Raw genomic sequence first — 26,388 nt, 5'->3', positions numbered from 1 at the left:
CTGTGGGAGCTGTCAGGGGTCCCACCATGGTCCTCTCCTCCCTCCCCCAGCTCCCCCTTCCTCCGCCCCAGTACTTACCAGCTCAGAGTTCAGTATGTACTAGCTCCCTGCTGCAGCCACTGAGGACTGCCCAAATCATCAAAGCTCTTTGAATCTTTTCGGAAGATTCAGAGAGCTTTGAATTGATTTGGACCTTCAAATTGGTCCCTGATTCAATTCAGAGATTTGGCCACCGAATCTGGTCGAATCTCCTTCGAATCGAATCACCACCTGAAGCTTCGCATAGCCCTAGTGTCTACATGTGACTAGCAGCTACTTCCAGTATTGTCCAGTAAATCTTATATTCATAGACTCATAGATGTAGGCTCAGAAGGGACCTTGCAGATCTTCTAATCCAACCCCCTGCCCTGGGCAAGAAAGAAAACTGGGCTCAAATGACCCCAGCCAAAAGGAAGTACTAAAGCATGGCACAGTAACAACGTTGCTATAGGGCAATGTGTAGACGCACCCATCAATTAATAAAATCCTAGCAAATCTACTTCAATACATCATAATTATAACATAGTGATCCTTCCAAAACTAAACAACATACCTTACCAGAAACCTATGGAAATTCCTTTTTTAGTTGCACATATTATTCTTGTTATATATTGTATATATTCTACAACCTTACTACCTTTGCAACTTCTTGCTTAGGGCTTTAATGCTAGGTAGGAATCCCTGTTCTATATATATGGAATTTAAGATAGCTGCATTTCAACAAGGAAGCATAAATACTGTACTTTCTTTTATGGGAACATTTTATTTGTTTTTCTCTGCTTTGTTCTTGCTTGGTTTTGGGTTTTTTTGTAATCCAATATAAAAGCCATCCAGACTGAAAATGCTATTGCTGTTTGCCTAGCACAACCTTACAGCATTCAGCTCCTATTAGCCTCTGAGTAACTTCATATAATCCCCAGGCAAAACACGCATGGAAGGCACTGTTTCTGGTTGGATTCTATCACTTTAAATTGCATTAAAGTTATTTAAAATTTTATATTACATGTAATATATATGAAAATGAACAATAAAAGTGAATATGAAGTCCGCAGAAAGCTTAAGAAATAGCTTAAAATTACTGGCATCCAGGAAATAAAGCCAGGTGGAATCACGTTACAGTTCTATGGTCTGAGAATTCTACAGATTCCACTAGGAAAGTAACTACTAAGCACATGTTAAAATCCATCCTTACTCAGAAAAGCATGCGAGCATAAACGGGCTTAAAGTCTACTGACTTTAAGGGGGTTTTAAGCGCTTGCTTAATTTTAAGAATCTATTCCAATGTTTCATTGCATCAAGGATTGAGTACTTAGGTTGAAGGACTGAGCTCTAAGAACAACAGCTAATGTCAAAAGCACTGCATCAGTGCTTAATACAGACATTTTATTGTGATACAAATATCCCGTTGCATCAGTAGTAAATAATAATCTTTATCCAGAACTTTAAAATCAGTTTTTATAATTCAAGAGAAAAGGTTTCATTCTCTATACATTTTCAAAGGCATGATTTTCTTCTTACTCATTTCTGGACTATTGATTTAAATTGATTTCAGTGACATCACTTTTGATTTCCACTGAGCAAGCATAGAATTGGTCCCCATGTGTTGTTTGAAGAACTTCTGTAGAACCCTACTTTTTTCTGTAGAATTGACTCATGATTTACACTAAGCAAAGACATTTGATTGTGATTCTGATGCTCTAGATTAAGGAGGCCCAGAAAGTTAAAGGACAATTAGATTTGCATACAAATTTTATTTCTTTTTGCCATAGAGCATACATGTATTGAACAAACCAAAACTGAACCTAAGTACAATGCCCTGCCTGTACCAGAATGCCCCAGAGTGCCCGGGGCTGCCTGGGGCTTGTCTTCCTATATAAGGCATTTATTCAAATTAAAAATAAACTATTATTGAGTTGCAAGCAAGATATTCAGATAAAAACAATATTAACATTGGAATACTTTACATTATCTACTTCATTATAGTTTATTTATTTACATTATACTGGTAGATTTATTTAAACATTTTATATCTGCATCCATTGCTAGAGCCCCTGGCTGTATTGTCTCATGGAAAACAGTTTTATTTATATCTTTTATGTAAATAGCCTTTAAATATAAAGGCTTTGACACACTGGGCCCAATTCTGTACCCGACTGGACTCTATTATGTTCTCACACTGGTGTCAATCTTGAAGAATTCAATTGAAGTCAATGGAATTACACCCGTGTAAAACCTGAGATCAAAGTTTATACGTGGGCTTAATTTTAAGTGCATGAATAATTCCCTGGGTTTTTGGTTGTAGCTGTGTTGGTCTAAGGACATAGACATGCAAGGTTTTTTGCATTGATATGATATGTAAGTTGGTCTAATAAAAGATCTCACATCTACTTAAGGAACCTTGTCTAAATAATTCTCTTGACTTCAGGCACGTAGTACATATTTTCAGGACTGCTGTCAGGATTCATTTTAGGAGTTGCCTTTGGAATCTTTGAACAAACACCTTTTTCTTGAAATTGCTTTGAGAAATATATATTTTTAACCGGTTTTTTTTAATGGGTAATAAACATTGTAACTAATTTTTGGCAGGAAGGATTGACTTATTTTTGTGATTTATTTATTTTCCCTTGTCCTTAATTTTTTTCCTCCTTAGTTTTTTCCCACCCAGTGTTTGCCTGGGAAAATAAAGTAATGATATGATACCATTAAAATCTCAGTCTGACAAATACATACAACCTGATCTGGTAAAGACATACACATGCACTTAACTTCATATATGTTAGGTAATTCCATTGAAATCAAGGGGACTGCTCGTGGTGCAAAGCCATTGTAGAATGTTACCATGAGTTGTCTCATCAGAGCGAAGAGTCAGTGGCAGTATTATAGCACTAGAAAAGTAAAGCACTAACAGTAGTGTCTGAAATTGGGGTCTACATTTGTTTTTAAAGTGGCTGGTGATTTTGAATGTTTTGATATTTGGGTGCTCAACTCTACAGACCTTAAAAACACATGAATTTCAGAAAGTGCTATATTTTCACCCTCTGAAAATCTGGTCCTTTAAAATTGCTTCTAAATGACTTAGTTTCTTTTAAAAATGAAGTCTAAGTCATTGTATTCCAATGGGAGTCAAGCACTTCAGTATCTCTCAGGATCTAACTCTTAGGGTCCTTTAGAAATTTTTATTCCATATAAAAGGACTGCAGAATCAATTTTTCTTTTTGCAGAAAGCCAATGCACTTTTTAACTTCAATAGCACTTCAAAGGGGTTTGGCCGGTGTCAGCAAAATGAGGAATACTACCCACAGCAACTAAAATCTTTTTGCCTCCGGAAAGACTCAAAGAAGAATGTTACACTTAAAGAAAAAAAAAAGTAGTGGTAAAGGAGAAATGGATGGAAATGAAGAAGGTAATTTCAAGTCTCCTAATGAAGCCTTCCACTGGGCGTTTCTACACATGCACATTTACTTCACAGTAACCAAAATTACTGTGCAGTATGGGCATGCATTTACATGTGCACGCCCATATTGCACAGTAATTTTGGTGACTTATACTGACTTGAGCATAAATTTGAGCATCATGTAAGTATCAAATTTAAGCCCGATTTGTTACTGTGCAGTAATGAACATGTAGACGCCTTACTGTGCAGTTACAGTGTGTGTGTGGACTGACTGTTCCCAAGTCAGTCCACACATAGCATTAATATGCTTTAATGCCTACATGTGTAGATGCCAGCCTATTCCCGCTTACATCTCAGTAAAGTAAATTTAAACTGGTGTAAATACGCATGTAGACATGCCCACTGCCTATGAAAAGAATCTCTATTAGTTTAGACACAAACTAAATCAGCCCTCAGATCAAGCCATTTCTGAACTCTGGGAATGCCTGGATCAAGATCAGAAGTGTGCTGGTGGCTCTAACATTTTTAACAGTCAGAATCAAAACTCTGAGTCCAAAGTACCCTTCACTTTGGAGGAGTTCTGAACCTCCCCTAAAATCTGTGATTTTTGCCCTTCCTTGATTTTTAAGATTGTTGTCATAGGGTAGATTTATTAAAAGCACTCAGTGGGCACATCTACACCTTCATTAATGTACCTTTGATACTGCTCATTTAGTTTACTACTTCCTTAATAAAGGACTAACTAAGTGTGCAGTACTCAAAGTTACTGCATGTTAGTCAGTGCATGGTTATTTAGTGACACTTACTGCACATTAGCCTAATAACACTGCTCAGTAGTCTATTAGCATGGTTTTTGCTGTGACATGCTACCGCACAGTGTTATTAGGCCAGTGCACAGTCAGCATCTCGTGTAGATGCGCTCAGTGTTAACTTGATTCTATTGGAATCAATGATAGAGCTCCCCATAGCAGCAAAAGGAAAGAGAACAATGTTTAACACTTTTGAAAATCTCACCCCTAATTACCAACAAATGTTCAAACATCCATAGATGCAAGTCAGAAACAATTCAGACAACCTTTCTACCCTTTGAAAATGGTTTAGAAACCTCAAAAAAATCAGACTTCCTTGTGAGACTTCTGACACTTCCTGTTACTGATCAAGTTAGCAAGGGAACATAAGCTCAGAAGGCCACATTTGCCACATGTGAAGATGGGAAAGGGATTTTCAACAGTCCTAAGTGACTTTGGTAGCCTTTGGTAGTCTGGTCTGTCCTAGGCGGGGAACTCAGAGTAGATACTTGGGGGAGTTCTTACATTGAGAAAGATAGAAGTAAAGACCCTACTGATGACAAAAAGTTCTAGAGGCCTTTTTGAATGTTGCCTGGGTAAGAACAACTTTGGGACCTACATGGAGAAGATCAAATTAGGGAGGTTTCCTAAAAGAAAGGAATCTTCTTAAAGGTGGATTTGAGTGTTTGGTATTCTGCAGTCAGTGAAAACTCAGTCTGTAGAATAACATTTCCTCCACAGCACTACTGACATTGTAGAAATGGCATGTTCTAGTTCAGAGATCAGATTAGGCTTTTATGATTACAGCAATATAGTCTAAATTAAACGTGTCAGAAAACTAGATGAGAGGGGGAAATAATGAAATAATAAAATGACTTGGAGTCTGCAGTGAAGGGGGGAGACCAGTGCTTGGCTTAGGGCTTTGTTTTAATGAACGCTATTTGACATGCATATAACTGATGGCAAAAGTGTACCCTGATCATATTCTGCTTTTATGACTATAATTTATGCTTATTTCTTGGAGGTGGCAGAGGAAGGGCCAGATTGTTCTGGCCTTTGATAGCACAAGGCCAGGGGCTGATCAGCCAAGCACTGCTATTTCATGAGTTTCTCCCTCTGCTGAAATAACAGACCATAATCATCTATAAAGAGGAACATTTTTGAAGAACTATCCTTCTCCAATTCAAAATCTTTTTTCTGTGTAAATGCTTCCCTGCATTCATTTGCTACCTTTTCCACGTTCTAGGAGTCTGAGAAATCTGAACTTGATAACAATTCCACTCAGTTATGAGCCATTTAAGCTGCTCGGGGTCATATGGTGCATGGCTGCAGTGATGAAATATGTTAGTTACAAATACATTCATAGTTGGTTAACATTTTTAGGCCTGGAGAATTGATCAGATGCAAGAGATGGTCTGAAGGCAACGTACATGTGCAGAGCTAGGAAATACTATACAAATGTACTGGTTTTGATAAAAAGAAGAGGCGGTGGAGGAATTTCTTCCCAAGGTACCTGGAATCCCTCTTATTCATTTTTTGAAACTGTACATCAAAACAGGAAAAAAGTTTTGTTAATTGTTGCATAAACACATACTTGCATGTGTATACTTGTGCAATTACAAATTTGCATGAATTAACTGGATATGTTCTACATAAGCATTTTGAAAGCACTTTTTGTGTTTGGAAGTTACCCAACTAGTGAGGGGGAAATAAAAACATCTTATGACTTATGCGATCAGTCACATGACACAAAGAGTAAGTTATGCATATTTTTGGATACAAACCATTCATTAGATGAACCTGAATAATAAAACAATTAGTAAAATTTGAATTTTGCTTGGGGATAATCCAAATACAAAAGGGAGCTAAATTCACTGTATAAATGGGTTGTTATTAATAGTTTACCCGGCTCTACTCAAGTGATTAAAACAAACACAGTCAGTTTAGAAAAGGCTTACACCAATAGACTTGTAACGATAAAAGATCTGATCTTTCTTTACTTTTCGATATCTGCTGGTCCCATTGTTATAGGAATTCAATTTCTAGCAAACATTTTTCAATTATTTCACACATATAGACAATTTAGGACTATCTTTGTAGTGGGTCATAACCAAACTTTCTCAAATATGGGAATTCAGACAGCTGGTCACAAAGTTTCACACATTAAATGTGGGCTATTCCTTCTCTAAGACCCTGATAAGCAAGTTTGATATTCATTTATGTCCTTTTAAAACTGGACTGGAAACAGCACTAGAACTTGCATTGTAAGGGACTACTCTTATATTGCACATGATCCAGATTATTATTAATTTAATATTTGCTAATATTGGGGCCTCTCGTGGCCATGTTTGAGATCAGGATGCCGTTTTTTCTGGGCAGGATATAAACATTTAGCACTTGTCCCAAAGAGCTAATGATTTTAATACAACAATCAAATGGAAAACAAAATCGCACATAAAGCCAGTAGCAGAAGGTGGCAGAGAGCACAGGTCTCTTCCATCCCAGCACAGTACTTTGACTTCTGGACTCCACTTTGTCTCTTCCCATATTTTCTTCTCATCTGTACATTCAATGATTCTGTTGAAGGCTACTCACAGATTTAAAGTTGCTATAGTTGTAAAGAAAGCATTAGGTATGAGTCTTGACTGTTAGTTTTGGAAAGAGTAGCTCAAAATACTATGTAAGTAAGTAGTTCAGATGAAAAGATGTCTCAGTCTCCCCATGATAATCATTTTGGCCAGCTTTTTCTTTGCATGGAAGATAGCAGATTAATCTCAACATGGAACATTGTTTTTAGAGTCTGGTTGGGATTTTGCCTGTTTGTTTTTATGTAAGGTTGCTTTAGGGAATCATTGCCTTGCTTGTCGGTTATTTGATAGTCTCATTCCTGCCAGACAGTCTTGTAATAATAGGTGGGTTTTTTGTTTTTTATAGCAGGGCAATCCCACCCTGAGAAAGTTCAGTGTCTTACTGCATCTATCAGGATCATGCTTTGCAGTGTTTTTTGATTTCATGTTGAAAGTTCCTTGTTTACCCTAGTGATGAAGTAAAATGTGTCAATTTAAATAAGGTATTGTCCAGAGTCAAGTTATTGATGTTCTGAGCCGTAATGAGGAAATAAGGCAATCCTCACATTATATTAATTACTGTACCTGAAGACCCCAAGAACATTTTCATTGGGAAGAACAGCAAAATCCAAATACTGGTACTTATCAATTTGTACTGATATTCGGTCATTCACATTTAGGTACTCCAGAAAAAGTTGAAAGAACTCCTTGTAAATCCTTTTAGAGACCTCATTTGATGTACACAGCGTGTCTATTGTTTGCCTTCTGGGATCACCGTTCACAAACATCTGCAGTTTTATGTCTATTGTGTCGCCTGAGCAGTTGTGTATATTAAAGTTCAAGTGGCAAAAGATCAAGTAAAGGCCCTGTGTCTGGATCACTGGAATCCCTTCGTGGATCTGGATATCTTGACGAACACCATACTCAGTCCATTTCAGCTCTGTGTTATTTGGTTTTAATGCTAGAAAGAAAAGCAACTGCATCATTGAATGAACTATCAGGAACCCACAGTCTGAGAGATACTAATTAAACACTGAACTGAGAACTTGCTGGACTCATTTGCTGGTAAATAGTGGCCATGTATTCTGTGGATCTCCATAGGAAACACCAACAGTGGATCCTCCCTTACCAGTCTGAACCAGGCAGCTCCCCTCCATGCTATGGAGATAGCTAGGAAACCCACCCAGTACAAACTAATGCAGTCAAGATGTTTCTTTGAACTTTTGGATTGCAAAAGAATAGCAATACAGATATACATGCATCCAGCTTTTGTGTTCATCAACATTTAAAGACTGGTATTTCTCATCACCAAAAAGGATTCATTCTTGGTGGGTAGGGGTGTAGATAAACTCACACCCCGCAAATGTTTCCCAAAACTGTATCTCTCCTCTCCACCCCCTTATTTCATCCACTTAATCGAACAAACAAACAACCCCAAACAATTGTCAATACAAAATGTTTTGATGGAAAATCTTAAACTGGCTTTATAATCTTTTTTATTTGTTAAAAAAGCTTGTGTTAGTCGGGCTCATTCACTGACCTCTCATGTATGCAGCAGCCGTCTTAAATGGAACATTCTTTAGGATTCTTAAAAAGAGTTCTGAATCATTTCCTGAAGGAAACAAAAGAGTAAATAATCACTCTGTTTTCATTTCCACCATAAGTTTACTACTCATTTTTATTCACTGTCATCTTCTATGTCACACCATCATAATCAACTGTCAGTTCTCCTCCCCAAGTCAGACAACCAGTTTCCATAGTCTTCAACACAGTTTTACTCCTCTAGGTTCCAGTTGTGGTATATGCATGCTCAGTTTTGTAGTGAAGTGGACAGATTCTTCCTTGTTTCAACTCCACTGAAATTAGGGGAGCTGCAGGTGTAACCCATATTTGCAACGGCGCTAGACCCCATACAGTTTGAATTCTCATTTGGATTCTGCAGCCAGCAGGCCAGGGTCAAAGTGAAGGAGGCACATGATTAAAACACTGGTTTCAGAGGTGGAAGACCTGGGTTTAAGTCCCTGCTAGGGGCAGATCCAGGGATGAGGTGGAAGAGCAGTCACACCCCTCCTTCTACTACTGCTGTTCCAAGGCACCCAGGGTGTAGGGGGAAGCCCAGATCCACTCCTGCCCTGCTCCAGTTACAGGCTGCAAGGAGCCGCTGTGCAGAGAGCAGAGGTGGATGCACAGCTTCTACTTTCTAGGGCCTGCTCTAAGCCAGCAGGGGACACCTGGGGAGGGGAGAGTTGCCAACTCTGACTGAAGCTATTCTGGGAGATTTTTCCCCCCCCAACATGACATAATGTAATTAATTGTACTGTTCAGCCCGTTCACAATATCACTCTCCTAGATTGCTTTCAATAGTCACCAGGAGATGGATGCTGATTCCAGTAGACTCCCAGCCGATCGGGGAGGGTTGGCAACCCTAGGGGAGTGGGGAAAGGGGGACAGACAGGGAGCAGGCACTGGAAGGAGGAAGCTGTGTGCCACCACCACTGCCCCTAGTTAGGCATGGTGCTCCTGTTACAGCTGCCCCCCTCAGCTGTAGCAAGGCAGGAGGGGCTCTGGGGACAGTAGGAGTGGTAGGTAGGTCCCCCCTATCATGTGTCTGCACCATGACCAGCTCCCCAGTTTTCCCTGCCAGCTGGGGGACTCCAGCCATGCATCACCTCCACCCCTCCACAGTAGAATGGTAGTGTGTCACACGCCCTCTCAGGAAATCCTAAATCTGCCCATGGTCCCTGCTCCAATGATTATTTCATTATTTATACAAAGTTATTAATGAAGTACTGCTCTTTCATGTAGACAAGAATATACTTATGTAAATGGGACTTAAGTATCTCAAACTGGGATTCTTAGGAAAACAGTAACTTACATTTTGTAATTAGGGGAGAAAAAAGGTAGGCTCAAAGATCCGCATGTGACTTTTGTTGACCACTTAGACCTGAAGGCTGCTGGTGGTTATACCAGACAATACAATTTTAATTTTATAGAAGTGCTTTCAAACATAGTAATAGTGAAAGAGGAATTGGGATTCACAGTGCAAGCACCTTAAACCAATCCAGAAACTGAAGCTGAGGCAGAATGTGTCATGGGAAAAGTCAGTGAAATCCAACAAACTGTGCTTGAGAATTTTTACTCATAAGACCTTTGGGTGCCCTCCCTTCTACTTCCATAAACCACTCCTTTGCCATCAATAAACCAAAATTTACTTTCTCCTTATTATCCTATCCAAAACCACAGCTCTCTCATCATGATGGACCAGTACATAGAAGGTGGAAGACGTTAAAGGACTGACGGTAAAGAGGACAGTAAACTTTTCAAGGTCTATTACCCAGTATAAATGTTGCAGTGGGTTCCTAAATTGTATTAGGTGATTCTTCCCTTCCTATTTCCTTTTCCCATCATCTCCATCATGCACAGTGTGTTTGGTTCTTTCATGATGAGGCAATGAGAAATGGATGCTTTACAAGCGTGATGCAGCGCTACAAAAGTTACGCAACAGAGTTTTTCTCATGAATGCTACTGGAGATGAACCAGACGCTGCAGCCTAGAGTACAGTATTTCTTTGGCCCGTTCCTGAAAAGCAGGAGAACAGATCCCCCTACTGGTTGAAGGGAGGTACTTGATAGCTGAGTTCAATCAATATTGAAATGATTGAATTTCACACGCTAGCCGTTTGAAATCTGCTGTTTGTAGGCTTAAACTCCCTTAACAAAAGACGCTTTCATGTATTATCCTCTTCTTGACATCTCTGCTAATTTTCATTCCTTTAAGCATGTAAAGCGGAAAGATTTTGCATCTCTCCTTTTTGTGTACCTGCTGTGAAAGCTTTTGTCACACTTGGGTGTAATCAACCAGGACAAATATTCTAGGAAATATCTCTCAGTGTATCATTAGTCAATATATCCAGATGGATGATTGCTGATTTCATGTTGCGTTGTCTGTTCTTTGTCTAGACCAGTGGTTTTCAAAGTGGCGTCTGCATACCCCCTGGGGATACATGGCTCTTTGCTAGAGGGTACATGCCTACATTTTATTAATACTAGTAGAGCTTCTGATTGATCAACATGCAACGAGTATTGTGTTGACTTTGGTGTCCATATCATTCCTAAGAAATGAAGAAGCAGGGGCATGTTGGGGGTAGGGGATACGAACAGCAATATTTTGCAAGGTAAAGGAGTACATGGCCAATTTTTTTTTAATCACTGGTCTAGATCACATAGAATTGCATAAGGCATAAAGAAAACACCTCTTGGTTCTAAGACGAATATGGAAGGAGTGTGTCTATTGGGATGAGAGTCAAGGTTCCTTTATCCTATGTTTTAATCTGACCCTATGGAGCTAAATTCTCCTGTTTTAAGGGAGCTGTGCCGTTTTGTATCAACAGAGAATTTGGTCCAAGATTTGCAACCTCACACAAGTCACTTAAATTGTCCAATGCCTTAACTTATCCTGGGTAAAGCTGGCATATTTTTTTTTTGAGGATTGTTATAATATTGCCAAGCACTGTGTTCATTTACAACAATATTAAAGCTAGAGTAGCTTCACTGCAGTTGATGTAGTTACTTCCACTCAGCCTTGCTTTTAAAAGATTGTAGAATTATAGAAGATTATCAGGGCCTGGGTCAAGTGGGGAGCAACTGAGTAGGTATCTGTAATCCTAGTGACTGACCAGGTGTATACATGCATATCCTTCAAGGGTCAGGCAGGTTATGAACATATGAATGAATGTAATGAAATAACACTAGACAGAAAGACAGAGGCTAAAAATTTTCAAGCAGTCAAAGGGAGTTTGGGGCCTTTTGTACACAGACATTTAGTGGGATTTGGGAACCTAACCTCTGTAGAACGCATTGGCCATTCCAGTCAGAGGAATAAATCTCACATTATCAGATGTTACTCTCACTGTTTAATGCAATTGTGGCAAGTGTTGGGATCTACCAGTCATATGTTCTCTTTAAAAATACATGCAGTATAGAAAAAACTCCTTCTGAAACATATTTTATACTAACAATCCTAATAGGATTAGATCTTTAAAATGTTGCCTAGCCTGCAGAAGGGAGAACAGAATTTGCTTTTTTCAGGAACTCAGTAGGATTTACTTTACAGAGCAAAAGAGAAAAAAGCCACAAAATACAAACCAAACCAAACAAAGAAGCAACACCCCCCCCGCCCTCCAGCTCCCAAACACACAACCAAAAAAACAAAACAAAACACACACAACCACAAAAACCCCCCCACTGCTGCACAGCTTGACATTTAAATCTCCATCCCTGCAAGTTCTGCTGAGCCGGCAAAAAAAAGCTGTCTTGACATAAATAACCTAATCTTTCAAGGAGCTGTGTGTTTCATGAGTTATATTCATCTCTCACAATCAGCTCTGAGCTGAAGTGACTGTACCTTTTGCTTGCATGCCTGAACTTGCCTTCATTGACGTCAGCAAGTTTTAAAAGAAATATTTATTTGGTGACATCAGCTGTAGTTCTGAGAAAACCAGGTATGGAAAAAGCAAAGCCTAGTTGTAAATAAGCATTTCCTGAGCTTTGGTGGCTGGGCTGGGGCTGCTTGCAATCACTTTCCACTTTTGCTTCTCTTGTTAATTGTTCTGGTTCACATTGTAAATTAGCTGTAAGGAAAGTCAGGGGACATCTGTGATTGTAAAACCAATACAAGGATGTTCAACATTAGGCAGAGATCGATGTGCACTTTCAAGCCTCTGGCCATATCCTCTTCCTGCATTGGTTTTAAACCAAAGTAAATTATACTAAGCCGAAGGCCACAGTCTGGGGCTAAATGTCGAAAACCTTTGCAAGCTGCATTCATGTCCTGTTCAATTGACAGAACTACAGCACACTGCGACAGGGGGAAGGAAGCCCTAAATGGAAGCCATATCTAGTATTTCCAAAGAAGCTATTTATGTCAGGAGAGTCTCAATAGTTGTACTGCCATTACTACAATTGCTGTGATCAAGTTAGATGCTAGCATTCAAGGGAATCACTCCTCAGGGATGTGATATCTACCTGCCAGGTGCAGCTCTTTCCAGACTACCTAAGGCTCCCTATTTGATACACCCAACAGATCTGCTATGACACGGCCATCAGCTAAAGGGCAGCTTCCTTTGCACTGTTGTTGAGTACAGGACTCAGATTTCACCAGCTGCACAAGAAAAAGGCTGTGTTACGGAGGAATGTGGTGTTACTCAAAGTATGATTTGAGTGCTGTAGTAGCCATGATAGTTCAGGAAATGTCTGGGAGGCAAGGCCTTTTTGTGATGTCTTTTCCTGGACCATCTGCGGGATGGGGAGAGCTGTTGGACAAGCTTTCAGGCATCAGGTGTCCTTCATCAAGCCATGTTATTCAATAGAATGCATCTTCAAAGTAGGAAGAATTTGAAAGCCAGATATTTGCACGTGCATACAGCTACTTGCACAGAAATGTAAACCGAGTCACCAGACAGCTGATTAAAAGGCAGCCGCAAGGTCTAGTGGAAAGAACAGGATACTGGCACACAGGAGTGTAGCTGGGCAACTCTGTAACATGTGGGGCAGCACCGGCTACTGCCAGGCCAATTGCAGAAGTGCAGTCAGACGCCACTGTGGTCACAGCTTGTTTTTGGAGCCCTTCCACAAAGGCAGCACCCAGGGCAGCTGCTCCATTTGCCTCCCAGTTATGCTACTGCTGGCACATGGGAGAAGGGAGTTCTGTTCTTCATAGGCGACTGGTAGGGGGTGCATGGGGGTGTACGTGCCCCCCGATGGCTGACACTGATGCTGTTGGTAGGGCTGGTGCCCCCCCTGACAGGATCAGCAGCTTCTGCCGGTGCCCCCCAGATTCAGGAAGCACCAGGCACTCATGCTGTTCTTGACTGCGAAGGGTGACTTTGGAAAAATCACTTCAGCACCCTCTGCATTTATTTCTTCAACCATAACTAGGATATACTGAAAGGGTTTGTAAAGCACTATGAGAGTAACAGATAAAAAAGGTTTTGGATATTTTCATTGGGAAGTTCCAATGCAGTATAATATTTAATGTTATCAGCTGCAACAACACTCTAATCCCACAATAGTAACAATACAATTGATTATTTCATCTTCTCTTCTAGGTTTGAAAAAAAATGTCTTCCGAATCTCCATTCACTTAAAACCTTGTATTCCTTAAAAAACAGCTTATATGATACTGGTTTTAAAAATCCAAAAAAGGCCGTTCTGTTGTCCTATCTGACTTCCTGTATACCAGAGGCCATATCATTTAAGCCAGTTATTCTTCTATTGAGCCCTGTAACTCTTGATTTCACTCTTAATCTGAAGAGATGGAGATGAAGAATGCATCACCTCCCTGCTGAAGCTTCCTTAGCCTGACGAAGGGTTTTTGAACCCGAAAGCTTGCTTAATAACTATTCTCCAACCATTTGGGTTGGTCTAATAAAAGATATCAAATTCACCCAAGGAACCTTGTCACCTCCTTTAGCAGTTTGTTCCAACAATTAATCACATTCACTTAGAAAAACTTGTGCTTTATTTCCAGTTTGAATTTATCTGTCTTCATCTTCTACCTGAACAAGCATATACTTTTGGTCACGAAGGTAAGCTTGGTGCCAAGTGAAACCAAAGCTTTCTGATACATTCTTCGTAGCATTTGCAAGTCTAAACTTGCCCAAATTTTAAACTGAGTGACACAACCCATGTTCTGAGACTCTTTTAATAAAAAAAACAGAGGTTCGTGGATAAATTGATTTCTCTGATTGTGATTTGGGAAGCTATTAGAGGGCAATACCAAACTTGTCCACCAATCTGAGTACTAAAGTCATTGCAATGTAATTTTGTCTCCTTCACAGTATATATATAAATGCACAGACTTTATAGGGCTGCAATCTCTCTACTACTATCCATGTCTATTGGCCTGGTCCGATACTGTAAAGAGTCTACCACCCTACAATTTAAATTTGGCTTCTACATGCACCATGGGAATAACTGGTGCATATAACTCCACTGGTATAAAGGAGACTTGGTTCCAGCTCATGAGACCATTTTATGCTCTCAACTATATTCCTGTAAATCTGGAATTACTCCACTGACTTCATTCTGATTTATTGTGGTCTAAGGGAAATCAGAATTTGACATGTAGTTCCTGAGCACTCGGGGCCAAATTTTTATTCAGGGATCTTACACCCTTTGAAATAATAAGATGGGTAACTAATCATGTTTAAAAATCTGGTCCTCCACAGCTACTGCAGCTCAGTTTTTCACATTCAGAGAAACAGGAATATATTTCCAGGTTTAATCTTGTGTAAATGAGAGCAGAGTTTGGTGCCATGTCTTCAGACCCAGGGAATAACAAAAGACAGCAAGAAGGGGACATAGACCTCAGAGGGAGCTCTAAAGAGGGGCATGTGTGTCGGGGAGGCATTGAGAGCTGAACACCAAAAGCCCCTAGTTGCTAAGCAGGAAGTTATTTTGCAGAACAGCATGAATGAACATAGAAAATGCATCCTAAATGTGAAACGGATTCTACAAATATAAAGACCGCATTTCATGAATGATTATTTAATAAGATTTTTTCCCTCTGTTGCTTGTGCCTTTCTACTAACTAGTATAAAGAGATTTCAATATAATTGGTGGCACTTTTTCAGATAAGCATTTAATTAGCTGGCAATGCATCTTTCTCAAGTCAATGTCTGCAGATGGATTCAAACTTATCCATTGAGGATTGACAGTTAAGTAAGGAATATATTCACCTCCATAAATGGCTTTTAAGTACCTATTGGTATTTAGTTAGTGATAGACAACAGCATATGGAACCTAAATGAAATGTGAGGTGAAATTTGATTGTACATGTTTAACGCTACTGGATTGACTTAGAAAAGTAGCTATACCTGTTGTGTATTCACATATGATATACCCTTTATTTGCATGATCATCTGTCATTTTTTCCACTATATCCTCTTTCCTCGATGCGTAAGACACAAACACAAAAGGACAGAATTCTGGCTGCACGGGGAAATACACATCTGATGCTTCTAATGTTTGATTTTTTTTTTTTTACTTTACAACTTTGATGCTGTTACTCTGTATGTGAACTGCATAAGGTATTTTTGTATACACAAAATACATACTATCATATATTATGCTGCCAATTTGCACTACTCTAGTTATATAGAGGAGCTTTAACTTTTGAGAAAAAATAAATCACTGGCACTTAAAAACATCATTGAGATGACTGGATGGTCACCTAGCTGGGGGTCACCTGACCCCAATTGTCTTTCCTGCTTAGTGCTGGGGGAGAGGCTAGACCCGATGATCTGGTGAGGTCCGGACAATCTATGAATCAATATATTATAAAGTAGCTTTAGGGCAAACAAGAATCAGGCCCATCAACATCAGCATTATTATCACCAGTTCCCTCCAGCATCCAGCCTCTTAAAAGGGACACAGTTACTAATGTGGGTTTAATTTAGAATAAACATCCCTAAATTAACAGTGTTATCAACTTCCTCAGTATTTTTGAAGGGCCCAGCAGTGTTGTTTTGAGAAGGACCCATGCTTTTGTAAAAGAATCAGTTTCCAGTTCATACAGTGCTCTTGTGATATATCTATCATGGGATCCTAACACACCGCAGATATTTGGTATTATGCTGTATTTTTTATGCTACAGACTTTCTTCAGTTCCTGCCAGTGCTGATTTGACACATCAATTTTTCTTTACATTTTTAATTGACCATATCCATCAAATGGAGAAGACAAATCTATAAAGAACCATTCTTCTGCTTTCTACCATATCTGGTCTTTTAATATATCTGGTCTTCCTCTTTCTACCATTTCTGGTTTTCTGGTCTTCTTGAGCAGTAAGACATTCCATGCATTTTAACTATGTTCTCATTCTCTATGACTTAGATAGTCCTTTAATAATGGTAACAACATTTTTTAATAGTAACAAATAGCTTTCTAAAACTACTTCTAAATCATCAATCTAACCTGCTACCCTTCACTTCTTCTTTCTGATCATGGTATTTAAGATTTACCAGCAGATTGCTGGGAGAGCATGTGACTCTAATTGGCCAAGAGACACAAAGGGTTTTATCTAATGCTATGATATCCTGTAAACTAATGCTGAGGAAACCCAGGTTATTCAGGATAAGAAATGACAATTGGCATAAAGTGGTTGGTATGAAAAAAGTTTGCAATTAGTGCTAAATCTCCCCTGTGCCATAGAGAATTATTGTGTCATTACCTCTGGCTTCAAATATCAATTGACTTGCTCTGTCTTTGCACCTGCTTTTCATTGGTTCCTGTCAGTGGAAAGCATTAACTATTACGATTCCATTTGTTTCTTGCTAATTAAGTATAAAACTCAGCTGCTGAAAATCAACCTAAGTCCAGTAACTTCAGTGGGGCTATATTCACAGCAGCTGGAGCTCTAGCCTCCAGAAAGTCCCTTTCAGTACATATATTCACTCAGTTATTTCCTGCTTTTCTTCTTCTTGAGAATAGTGTGTAGAGATTAGAAGTGATCCAATTACAGAGAAGTAAGATTTACAAGCTTTTTTTGGTTGGCAGGAAGGAGAGGAGAGGAGAGGAGATTATAAATCTTATTTTGTGATGTTTATCAATCTCAGTCATATTAGCATAATTCAGCTAAAGACATCTTCTGAATTTTCCCTAGCGCATTAAAATCAGATTTTAAACCCAAATTAATTATCTTTCCTTTTACCCAAACTTGGTACATTAAAATAATCGTTTATTTCTAGGGGAAGACGGGTTGAGTTTTAAAACAAGAACAATCTGTGAGATATATCTATGATGCTACAAAGACTGGCTTATACATACTGGATGGAAAGGTTGTTCCCAAGGAAATTTTGGGACACATGAGTTTATTAGATAAAATATATATTTGACCAAATACTGCCCCATTTCTTGTATGGAAATGTTGAGTAGGATGAGGGCTGGTCTGGTGATTAAGGTACTGTAGAAGTGCTCAGGAGCTCTTCATTAAACTCTTGAATTTGTCACAGGTTTTGTGCAAATGTCTATAAATCTCTGTACTTTGGTTTCCCATCTGTAAAATGGGTATTAACACTTCCCTTCCTTCTGAAGCAGCAGTGAATGTAATTTGGAAATGTTTGTGACCTGCTAAAATACACTATGCTAGGGATCTTAAAGAAAGATAGATGATAGCAACGAAATCACTAGTTACTCCAGATTTATAGCGGCATAAGTCAGAGCAGACCCTTGAAATACTATAGGCAATAGAAAATATTTTTTCTTCCAATTCTGCTCACCCTGTGTATCCTTTGTCTCTCTCTAGTTCTCATTTTATTCTACCTGTTTTTTCTTTTCTCCCACTTTCTCACAGCCACTAATAAAAATGTGACTCAAACACTATTTGAATATAGGGCAGGTAATTGAGCCCCAGGTGGTTTTGAAATAAGCAGTAATGAATGTGAGCCCATTCCTAGACCAGATGAAATCCAATGCTCCTCAGTGTACAGGAGTGAGCCATTATAATAACACCTTTATAATCAGATTAATGTTCATATTGTTTGGTAAAAACACTTTAGTTCAATGACACATTGGGGTAAATTCAGAAATGCTTGTTATTTCCTCAGTCAGGCATTGGTTTCCGGCAGTACAAAGTAATTTGCAAGTTTTTTTTCCACTGGCTTGGCTTTTCCGTCAAGAGGAGAGCTTGGGTAAAATGTTAAGATTTGCACAATTAGTTTTTTTCCCATGTTGGATATCATTTGTATTCTAAGCCAGACAAAATGCATTTATTGTCATTTACATGTATTGTCTTACCTCCCACAAAATGAAGTGTATTGCCTGGCTTTTCAGGAGTAGGCCCCTGAAAGAAAAGAAAGGGACATATGTTTATTCTGGTATCTAAGAGTGTTTGTGTTTAAGGCATGAATGAGTTTCAAGTTATCCTCTAATCATATTCCATTTCTCAAGGGTGAACTTGAACCTTGTTAAGAATTTTTTTTCAAGGCCTTCTGAAGCACTGGAGTCCTGCAGTGCCCCCTTTGAGCCAAACTGGGTCTTAAGTAGTGTGTAGGCTCCTTGCTAGGTTTCTGTATGGGATGGGATTTCACCCTCACTTTTCAAAGTTTGTGAAGCACAGAATAGAAGATAACAATGTGCCTCTTGAAGTAGGGAACCCTGCCAGTGCCAAATCCTGCTCCCTTTGGCTTGAGTGGGATGGATGAAAATAAAAATCTCAGCTCCTTGTAACTATACCATTGCAAGTGTCAAATGGAAACATATGTTTTCCCTTTCCCCACCTTTCTCCTCTTACTTCTCCCTGGGACAGGAAGCAGTGGCAAAAAACATCCCCATGAGAGAGGTTCTTCCCTCTGTTCTTATCTTTTAGCAGGAGGAGGAAGTACTGATAATGCACAAGGAAACCTATTCCAGTCCGCAGTCCTTGCCTGTGTTCCCATGTGTGTGTTTTCCCCCCCATCAACACACAGACACACACCCTCAAATATGTGCTGATTTGGGTAGGGGTTATAACTGGAGCTGTGCTTTATCTTAGACTAGAACACATTCATTTCCAGGGCAAATCTCCTGCATGCTACTTCCATTTATTCAATGGTTCCTATAATAGATGTGGTTTACCGGAGAAAGAACTCTAGAGCATCTCAATATACAGAGCCATGAGCGGTGCCTCCAGACAAACACAGACAAGTGCAGAAACCATGAGGACACAGAAATGTGGGTGCAGGTTTGCAGCATGGACTGTCATTTCCAGGTTGCTTAAATTTGGGTGCCGATCATTCATGCTAGCTGTCCAGTGCAGACATCACCCTTGACACTGTACCAGGTCCAGTTTACAAGACTCAAGACTAAAGGGATTACATAGCTTGAAAGCGTCCAAAATTTCTGACAGTGACTCGTCATTCATGATAACCTGGAAAACTGAAATACTCATTTCCACCTGCTGCTGCTCTCAACTGAGACACAACACAAATGGTAGATGTTAGTGCCACGCAGGTAGAAATCTATCTAGTTTCTTATGTAGTTCATGTTATGTAATGTCTGATTAACGGTCTGTATCTTCACAACATCCCTGAAAAACATAGGGTAAGTCATCCTTCTTTTACAGTGGCAGAGCTGAGACTGCATAGATAGATTATTTTTGTAAAGATTGTACAGACTCCCTATCTTTGGGCTGGGATTTAAGTGTCAGTCTTCTAAACACCAGGCCACGTAAAAGTTGTTGAATTTGGTCACATGAAAAAGGAAACCTTTGATCTGCAGTTATATTCTGCAAAATGAAATGGGAAATGGGTCCACTCCTGCCTATAAGGGAGTGCTTTTCAAAGCGATTGAGACATAAGGAGACATAAGCATTAGTGTGAAATATTCACCTTTCAAACTTTCCTCTGAGATGGAGGTTAGGGAAAAGAATTCTGACATCTCATTGCCTGCCATGCAATCGGGGTGATTTGAAAGAAATTAAAATGTACTAATGTATCACATTTCCTCCTGGGAAGTCTTCAAATAAATGAAAATAACAGATACTAATGCATTTTATTTCAGCATCAATTGAGTAGACATCCCAATAAAACTTTAGTGTTTGCTTCTAAACATTGCTCTTGTTGCTGTTATTTTCCTTTCCCATAGCAAGAAGGATTCAGTTTAATGCTATAATTTGAAATGTAAAGAGTTACCCTCTAGGAGCAAAAAGAGATTAAATTGTACAGTACAAGCTTGGGGAAAATCTCATTATAAATGAATTTTAGCCTGTCTGTAACAGCTCTGGGTGTGGATGATGAATGATCTCAATCATTACTCAGCAAGCAGGATAATTTGAGTTTGCTTCATTAGAGAAAATGATAATCAGGTGTCATTGAAAGCCATCTTTTTAATGCTTCTCAAAAATCTTCTCAAATTAAATCAATCTGGTGCCTCATCTGTTGTCTAATCAAAGTCATCTTAATAAATGTCTCTTGCACTCCCCCTTCCCTGTGAGAGAACCTGCGAAGGTCATGTATCCCCTGATTGGGAAGAAATAATGCCCATAAGAATTTAGCAATCATGCAGCACAAAACAGTGAGGTATGCAGATTATTGTTATGATAGATACTGCCCTAGTAAAATATGCATTCAAAAAAGGGAAACATACTTTGATATGTCATTAGAAAGCTTGAATGCAAGGTCAAACTCGAGGCTCTTGTAAAAAGGTGTCACTCCACTGACTTCAGTGTACTGTTGTTATGCCTGCTCTGAAGTCTACCTCAATGCTTTTGGGGGGTTCAACCAGAATCTGCAACACCAAAATACATATTCCCTACTAGGTCCAGCTCTTATGTTGTTATAAACCATCCAGTCCAGGTTGTGAAACCCAAATGGTTTGAATACAGTTTTTGGATGAACATTCAGATATGCATGTGTATTTGCTGGTTTTTACTCGATATAAAGTCAAATTTCTGGCTACACTGAAGTCAGCATGAAGTCCGTGGGATTTTTCAGGCAAGCCAGACCTTCACGGCTATTGAAATTCCTCACTTTAAGTGTCAGAAACAAGGATACAGGCTAATGCTCCTGAGAACTGAAGGTCTCTTTTCACAAACGTTTTTGACACGTGTGATTTTTCTTATGGAAGCCATCTAAAAACACTTAGAAAACAATGCCCCATGGAAAAAATCATTGGGGCAGCATCATTAGGTCTGGAGTCCTGAGAGCCCGAGCATCTGATCCTCTTATTCACTTAAGCCAAATTTGTGCCTACTCAATTTATCTGCAAATTAAGGGGCAAAATCTGGCATTAATAAGGTTAATGGATGTTTTACCATTCATTTTAAGGAGGCCACGATTTCACTCTAATCCAAACAATCATGAAAACAGCAGTTGTCCCCTACATTTCTGTTCTTTACAGATACAAGAATGTTAAGCCAGTCAAATTATTATTTAACTTAAAAAAATTTAAGAAAGATAAACGTCATAAAGGCCCATACTAAGCTATTCATTTAATTTTTAATCCTATTATATTTGTTACACTGGAGGCTGCAAAGTGATTGTCATAGTTACATTATAACAGTGCTTTATTTTGTTCAACCACAGATCACAAAGAGAGTTCAATATTTAAAATGGTTATTCTTATTTTATAGATATGGAAACTAAAGCAGAGACAGCTTAAATAAGTGGTCCAAAATCACATGGGTATTTGGAGGCAGAGCTGAGAATGAATGATATTCTCAGTCCTCATACTGTGTCTGATAAGAGGTATCATTAACAATTCCAGAGTAAATACTAATACATGACTTTGGTGGGGGTGAAAGGGAACGGACTGACAGCCTTGAGCAGTGAAGGACTCTACGTATATACAGAAGAGTTACAGTATAGATTGCAGCAGCATGGTCTTCCCATGCTGAGCCTTATGATACCTCCATTCTGTATGGCAGGGTTTCGTTCTAGATATAAAGAAAATGGCATGTTTTCCATGAGCAGAGAGAGGTAGATTGTGGTGTTAATTTGCATACAGGAAAAAAGCAGCGTAGATTTTCACCTTATACACTAAATTTCTCTCTCCTTATACGCTGCGGTGCGCATGTCCTTCCACAGCATCTGATGCAGTGAGCTTCAGCCCAGGAAAGCTTGCGCTATACATACATACATACATGCATGCATACATATTTACATATTTATATCTACTTACTTTGGTTAGCCTATAAGGTGCAAATCTACTTGGCCTTCTACTTCACTTCAGGTTAACATGACAAAAGGTCGTTTCTAAACGCAACTCTGTCTTCTGCTTCATTTTCCATGACCGCCCAGTGTTTTCGCTCTTTCTCTCTCTGTCTTTTTCAAGATTGCCCACCAGGGGGTGCTAATTAATACAATTTGGGACATTCTTGGTGTAGAAAAAGAAAAAGTGATTTTTTGTTCGTTGCTGACCCAGGCTTAATTCCGGCTGATGAAGCTATTTTAGAACTTTAAACAAAGCAGGTTTGAAAACTAGATCGTTTAATGTAAGTATTGCACATGCACATATAATCCTTCACATCACCAGGTACCAGGTCTGGAGAGCTTTGATAAAGGGGTTGTCAGGTTGAAAACACGAGCATTTCGAAACCCTCTGAAACTGAGAGTGATCAACCAACTGAGTCAGGCAACAAGGTATAGCTCTAGTTATTGATAGAGTATACTCTAGGGGTGGCTCTCAACAAACAGTTATCTAATTTACCATATTTGCTGAAACATTTTAGTAGAATGGTTTAACTGAAAGCAGAAGCTCCACAATAATTAGTGTATATTTCTGACCCAACAGGTTTCTCTGAGTACATGGCTACAACAGCACTGGAAGTGCCAGGGAGGCAGGAGTTTTTTGTAGCAGAAACAAAAAAAAGGAAGAATCCCCTCTAATGAACTCATTCACTTTTATGAAAAACAAGACCTTATTTGAAAGATCTATAGGTGCTGCATTTCCAGTTGATCTGTTTTTCTGGATGATGAAGAAGTGAGTGGACTATTTCCAGACGTGATTCCAAGGATTCTGTGCTTCCTGAACAGGAAGTTTTTATAAGCCACTTTTCTGAAGAAGTGGGTGTTACACAATTTTGATGTGTTCTAAAAGGCACCAAGATTAATATTATTTAATAACGTTTGTACTGGATTTAGATGAGTTGGAATTGTTGGGGATTTTTGGTCTTTTACGTGGTGTAATCCATGATTTGAGAGCTCCTCCTCTAGTATTTATTGAATTTCTCCCTGCATAGTCCTGTGTCAGGTGCATATGCCTAAACTAAGTGAGTGGGAATTCATCAATGAGGTGGTTTTGCAACTGAAAAAAACTTGAGACAAAAAAATCTAAATATCCCATCAGTCTGATGATACAAGATTCTGCTCCCCTCCTGAGAGGTAAGGTCACTTTAGGGTAGCTGGGGAGTCTGCATTTTCTCATAGAAGTAAACCCAAAGAGCTAACTATGTATCTCTCGTGATGAGACCTTCCAACTAACACCTGTATTGTGGAGGTACCATGTACAGTAGACCAAGACTGTACGCAGACCAGAAGACACCCAACCTCAGAAACAAATATAGCTATCGAAGGAGTTTCTGCCACCTCTCACACTGACTGCTTGAGCACGAAGGAAGGTGTGTGTTACAAATGCACACTACATCCCATTGAGGAACTTCTCATAAAGTGTCATCATCCATTATCTGGGCTTGAAGAGGTAGTTCCTCAAGGATAGAGACTGAAGGAAATGCAACAGGATTGTGGACTTTTCAGGTCATGGAAAGCAAGACCAGAAAATAATGCTCCTTACTTCCAAATTCCCCTTGCAAATAAAACATTATTTTATAAATCACTACATCACACACTTGGATGACCTGATTTTTCCTTCTCCAAACCTATTTGCAAAATTGTTGTGGTGAGTTCCTTTATGAAATGAAGATCCTTAATTCTTCAATATTATCATTCCTCTGCATTTAGGGGAATAGCATTTATCCTGTTGGAGAGCTAATTTAGTGTTAAATTTAGTATTAATAAGAACTAATGAAATCTGCTTTGTGTAAAATATCTGCAGTAATTTAGTAATTAACTGGTCCATTATTTGAAGGCTCTGCTTTAATGTACCACTATCTGATTATCATAATAAAATACCTGCATCTCATTCTGATACATGAATTCAAGAATACATTCATGTTTTACTTTGGTGTAACAGCACTGATTTCAATTAAGAGGCTCCTTAATCACATTGATATAATGGGGAGACAAATCAGGCCTCAGAGGTATCTTTACTCACAAATGCGTAGGTAATTTTTCTCCCTCTCTCATGCACACATTTACACACATACTAGATTTAATAAATCAAGAAAAGCAAGTTGCTGAAGGGCATTGTTTTTCAGGTCAACTTTCTTTTATGTACCAAGACCTTAAGCTGTTTTTTTTCCCCCCAAAATATATTCTGTCTAAAAGTCATATTGATAGGCCCGCCAGAGCTTGGATTTACTATACAACTCTTAAGACTATTTCAATTCATGGCAAAATGTTCACTGACTTCAACAGGGCCAGGATTTTGTCCGCTGTTGTTAATCAACTCAACCAAGAAAGATGGCCACTTGCTGTCTCTCCTGCAAAAAATGCATTGGCTCCTCATTCTTCCCAGCTCAGAGCTGTCCTCTTATTTTAAAAAGCTTGCACAGTCTTGCCTTTAGCCTGCCTTACATTCACTGCTCCCTATCCTCATTTCGAACTGAACTCCTGTTCTTCCCCACAGCCTTGGCACTATGACTTCAAGCATGTTCCCTTCTGCCACCCTTGCTAGCTTACAACGACCTCTGTGCATCCCTGAACCTCAGCAGACTTTCCATTTCCTTTCAAACATAGTCTGAAGAAAATATCTGTTCTCCACCTTCAGCTTCTTACCAGATCTTTTTATATCTCTTTCACTGATTTTGAAGTCTGAATGCTTTCAAGAAATGACCATCAAGGGCTTTTGCTCCTCTATTTTTTCCTGTAAATTACTATTTCATATAGATATTTGGTGTCATAGACACTGAGGTGCTGTGCACCATATCAATCAATTAACTACCACAGGAAGATAGGAATTGGTGGGCTGGATCAGTCTCATCATCTATCTACTTCTGTATCCTGTTCCTTCTAGTGGGCAGCTCCAGAGTTTTCAGCAAGAAGTTCAAGAAACTCTAAAGTAGTTAGTAATGTTATATCCTGCCCCCATAAGAGTTTTAGTCTTCTTGTCCCTGATGCTCAGTTGCTAACTTAGACCCCAGAGCATGAAATGTTTCTGTCTTTCTTGTATAGAATTAATGGTGCATAAGAAATTAATTTAGTACCTGGAGGAAAAAAGGTTCCATCCAGCTTGTTTCTATCTCCCTCATTTCCCACCCCTTCTCTACCTAATTCATATGATTTTAGGAGAAAAGAGACTGATTTTTTTTGATTACAAGAAACTTCCTTTTGACAGCAGAAGGAAAAAGAAACCAAGGAGAAAAGGTGGAAATTGCTTACCGTCTTCTGAACGATTAAGATCATGATGGTTGCTAGGGCAAACACGAGGCAGACAGAGAGGAAAGCAGTGGTGAAATAGAAATATGATTTGTTAGTGGCCACAGGTCTCCTTGAAACAGAGTCTTCAGTCATCTTTATGGCTGCTTCATGAGAGTCATTCACCTGGAAAAATGTTTGCTCTTGTGGTGAGCACATTCTTATATAGTCTTCAGTGTATCAATCCGTATCTCCCCTTGATCAGATTCAAACTTGTAGCCCATCTTGGTTCCTAGCAGGATTTTCCCCCTTCATCCTGGCTCATGTGATCTGGAAAAAAAGCTTCATCATTCGTCGTACGAAGAAAAATGGACCTGGGGGCGTGAGGCAGGACGCAGCTGCGAAGAGGGGAAGACGCTTCATATTCTTGATCAGGGATTTCATGACGGCAATCTCGCATGCTGCATCGGAGGTTTCTGATGTCAGAAGGTGAACAGTAACCAGGACCATTTCCCCCCTCCCCTTCCACCGTCTTTCTCTGAAACTGAGTACAATGCAAATTATGTTTCACTTTAAGCTCAACTGCATCGACGGTTTGGTACAGTATATCACACTAGCTAGTGTCTTCCTGTTTCATGGTGCAATTCCTTC

General features: G+C 39.2%; 1 protein-coding gene across 1 annotated transcript; it reads right to left on the bottom strand.

The window, feature by feature from the left end:
• Positions 1-6,964: 6,964 nt before the first annotated feature.
• TNFSF8 (TNF superfamily member 8) lies at positions 6,965-25,976 on the bottom strand. The gene is made up of 4 exons (XM_025212774.1): positions 25,762-25,976; positions 18,584-18,629; positions 8,329-8,400; positions 6,965-7,749 (listed from the first exon to the last, which is right to left on the bottom strand). The coding sequence occupies exons 1-4, from the start codon at positions 25,954-25,956 to the stop codon at positions 7,361-7,363; spliced, it is 702 nt and encodes a 233-aa protein (XP_025068559.1). The 5' UTR covers positions 25,957-25,976; the 3' UTR covers positions 6,965-7,360.
• Positions 25,977-26,388: the final 412 nt, after the last annotated feature.

The sequence above is a fragment of the Alligator sinensis genome, unplaced genomic scaffold (genome assembly GCF_000455745.1).
Source record: "Alligator sinensis unplaced genomic scaffold, ASM45574v1 scaffold323_1, whole genome shotgun sequence".
Lineage (NCBI taxonomy): Eukaryota > Metazoa > Chordata > Crocodylia > Alligatoridae > Alligator > Alligator sinensis.
This window is presented reverse-complemented; position numbering and strand designations above follow the sequence as displayed.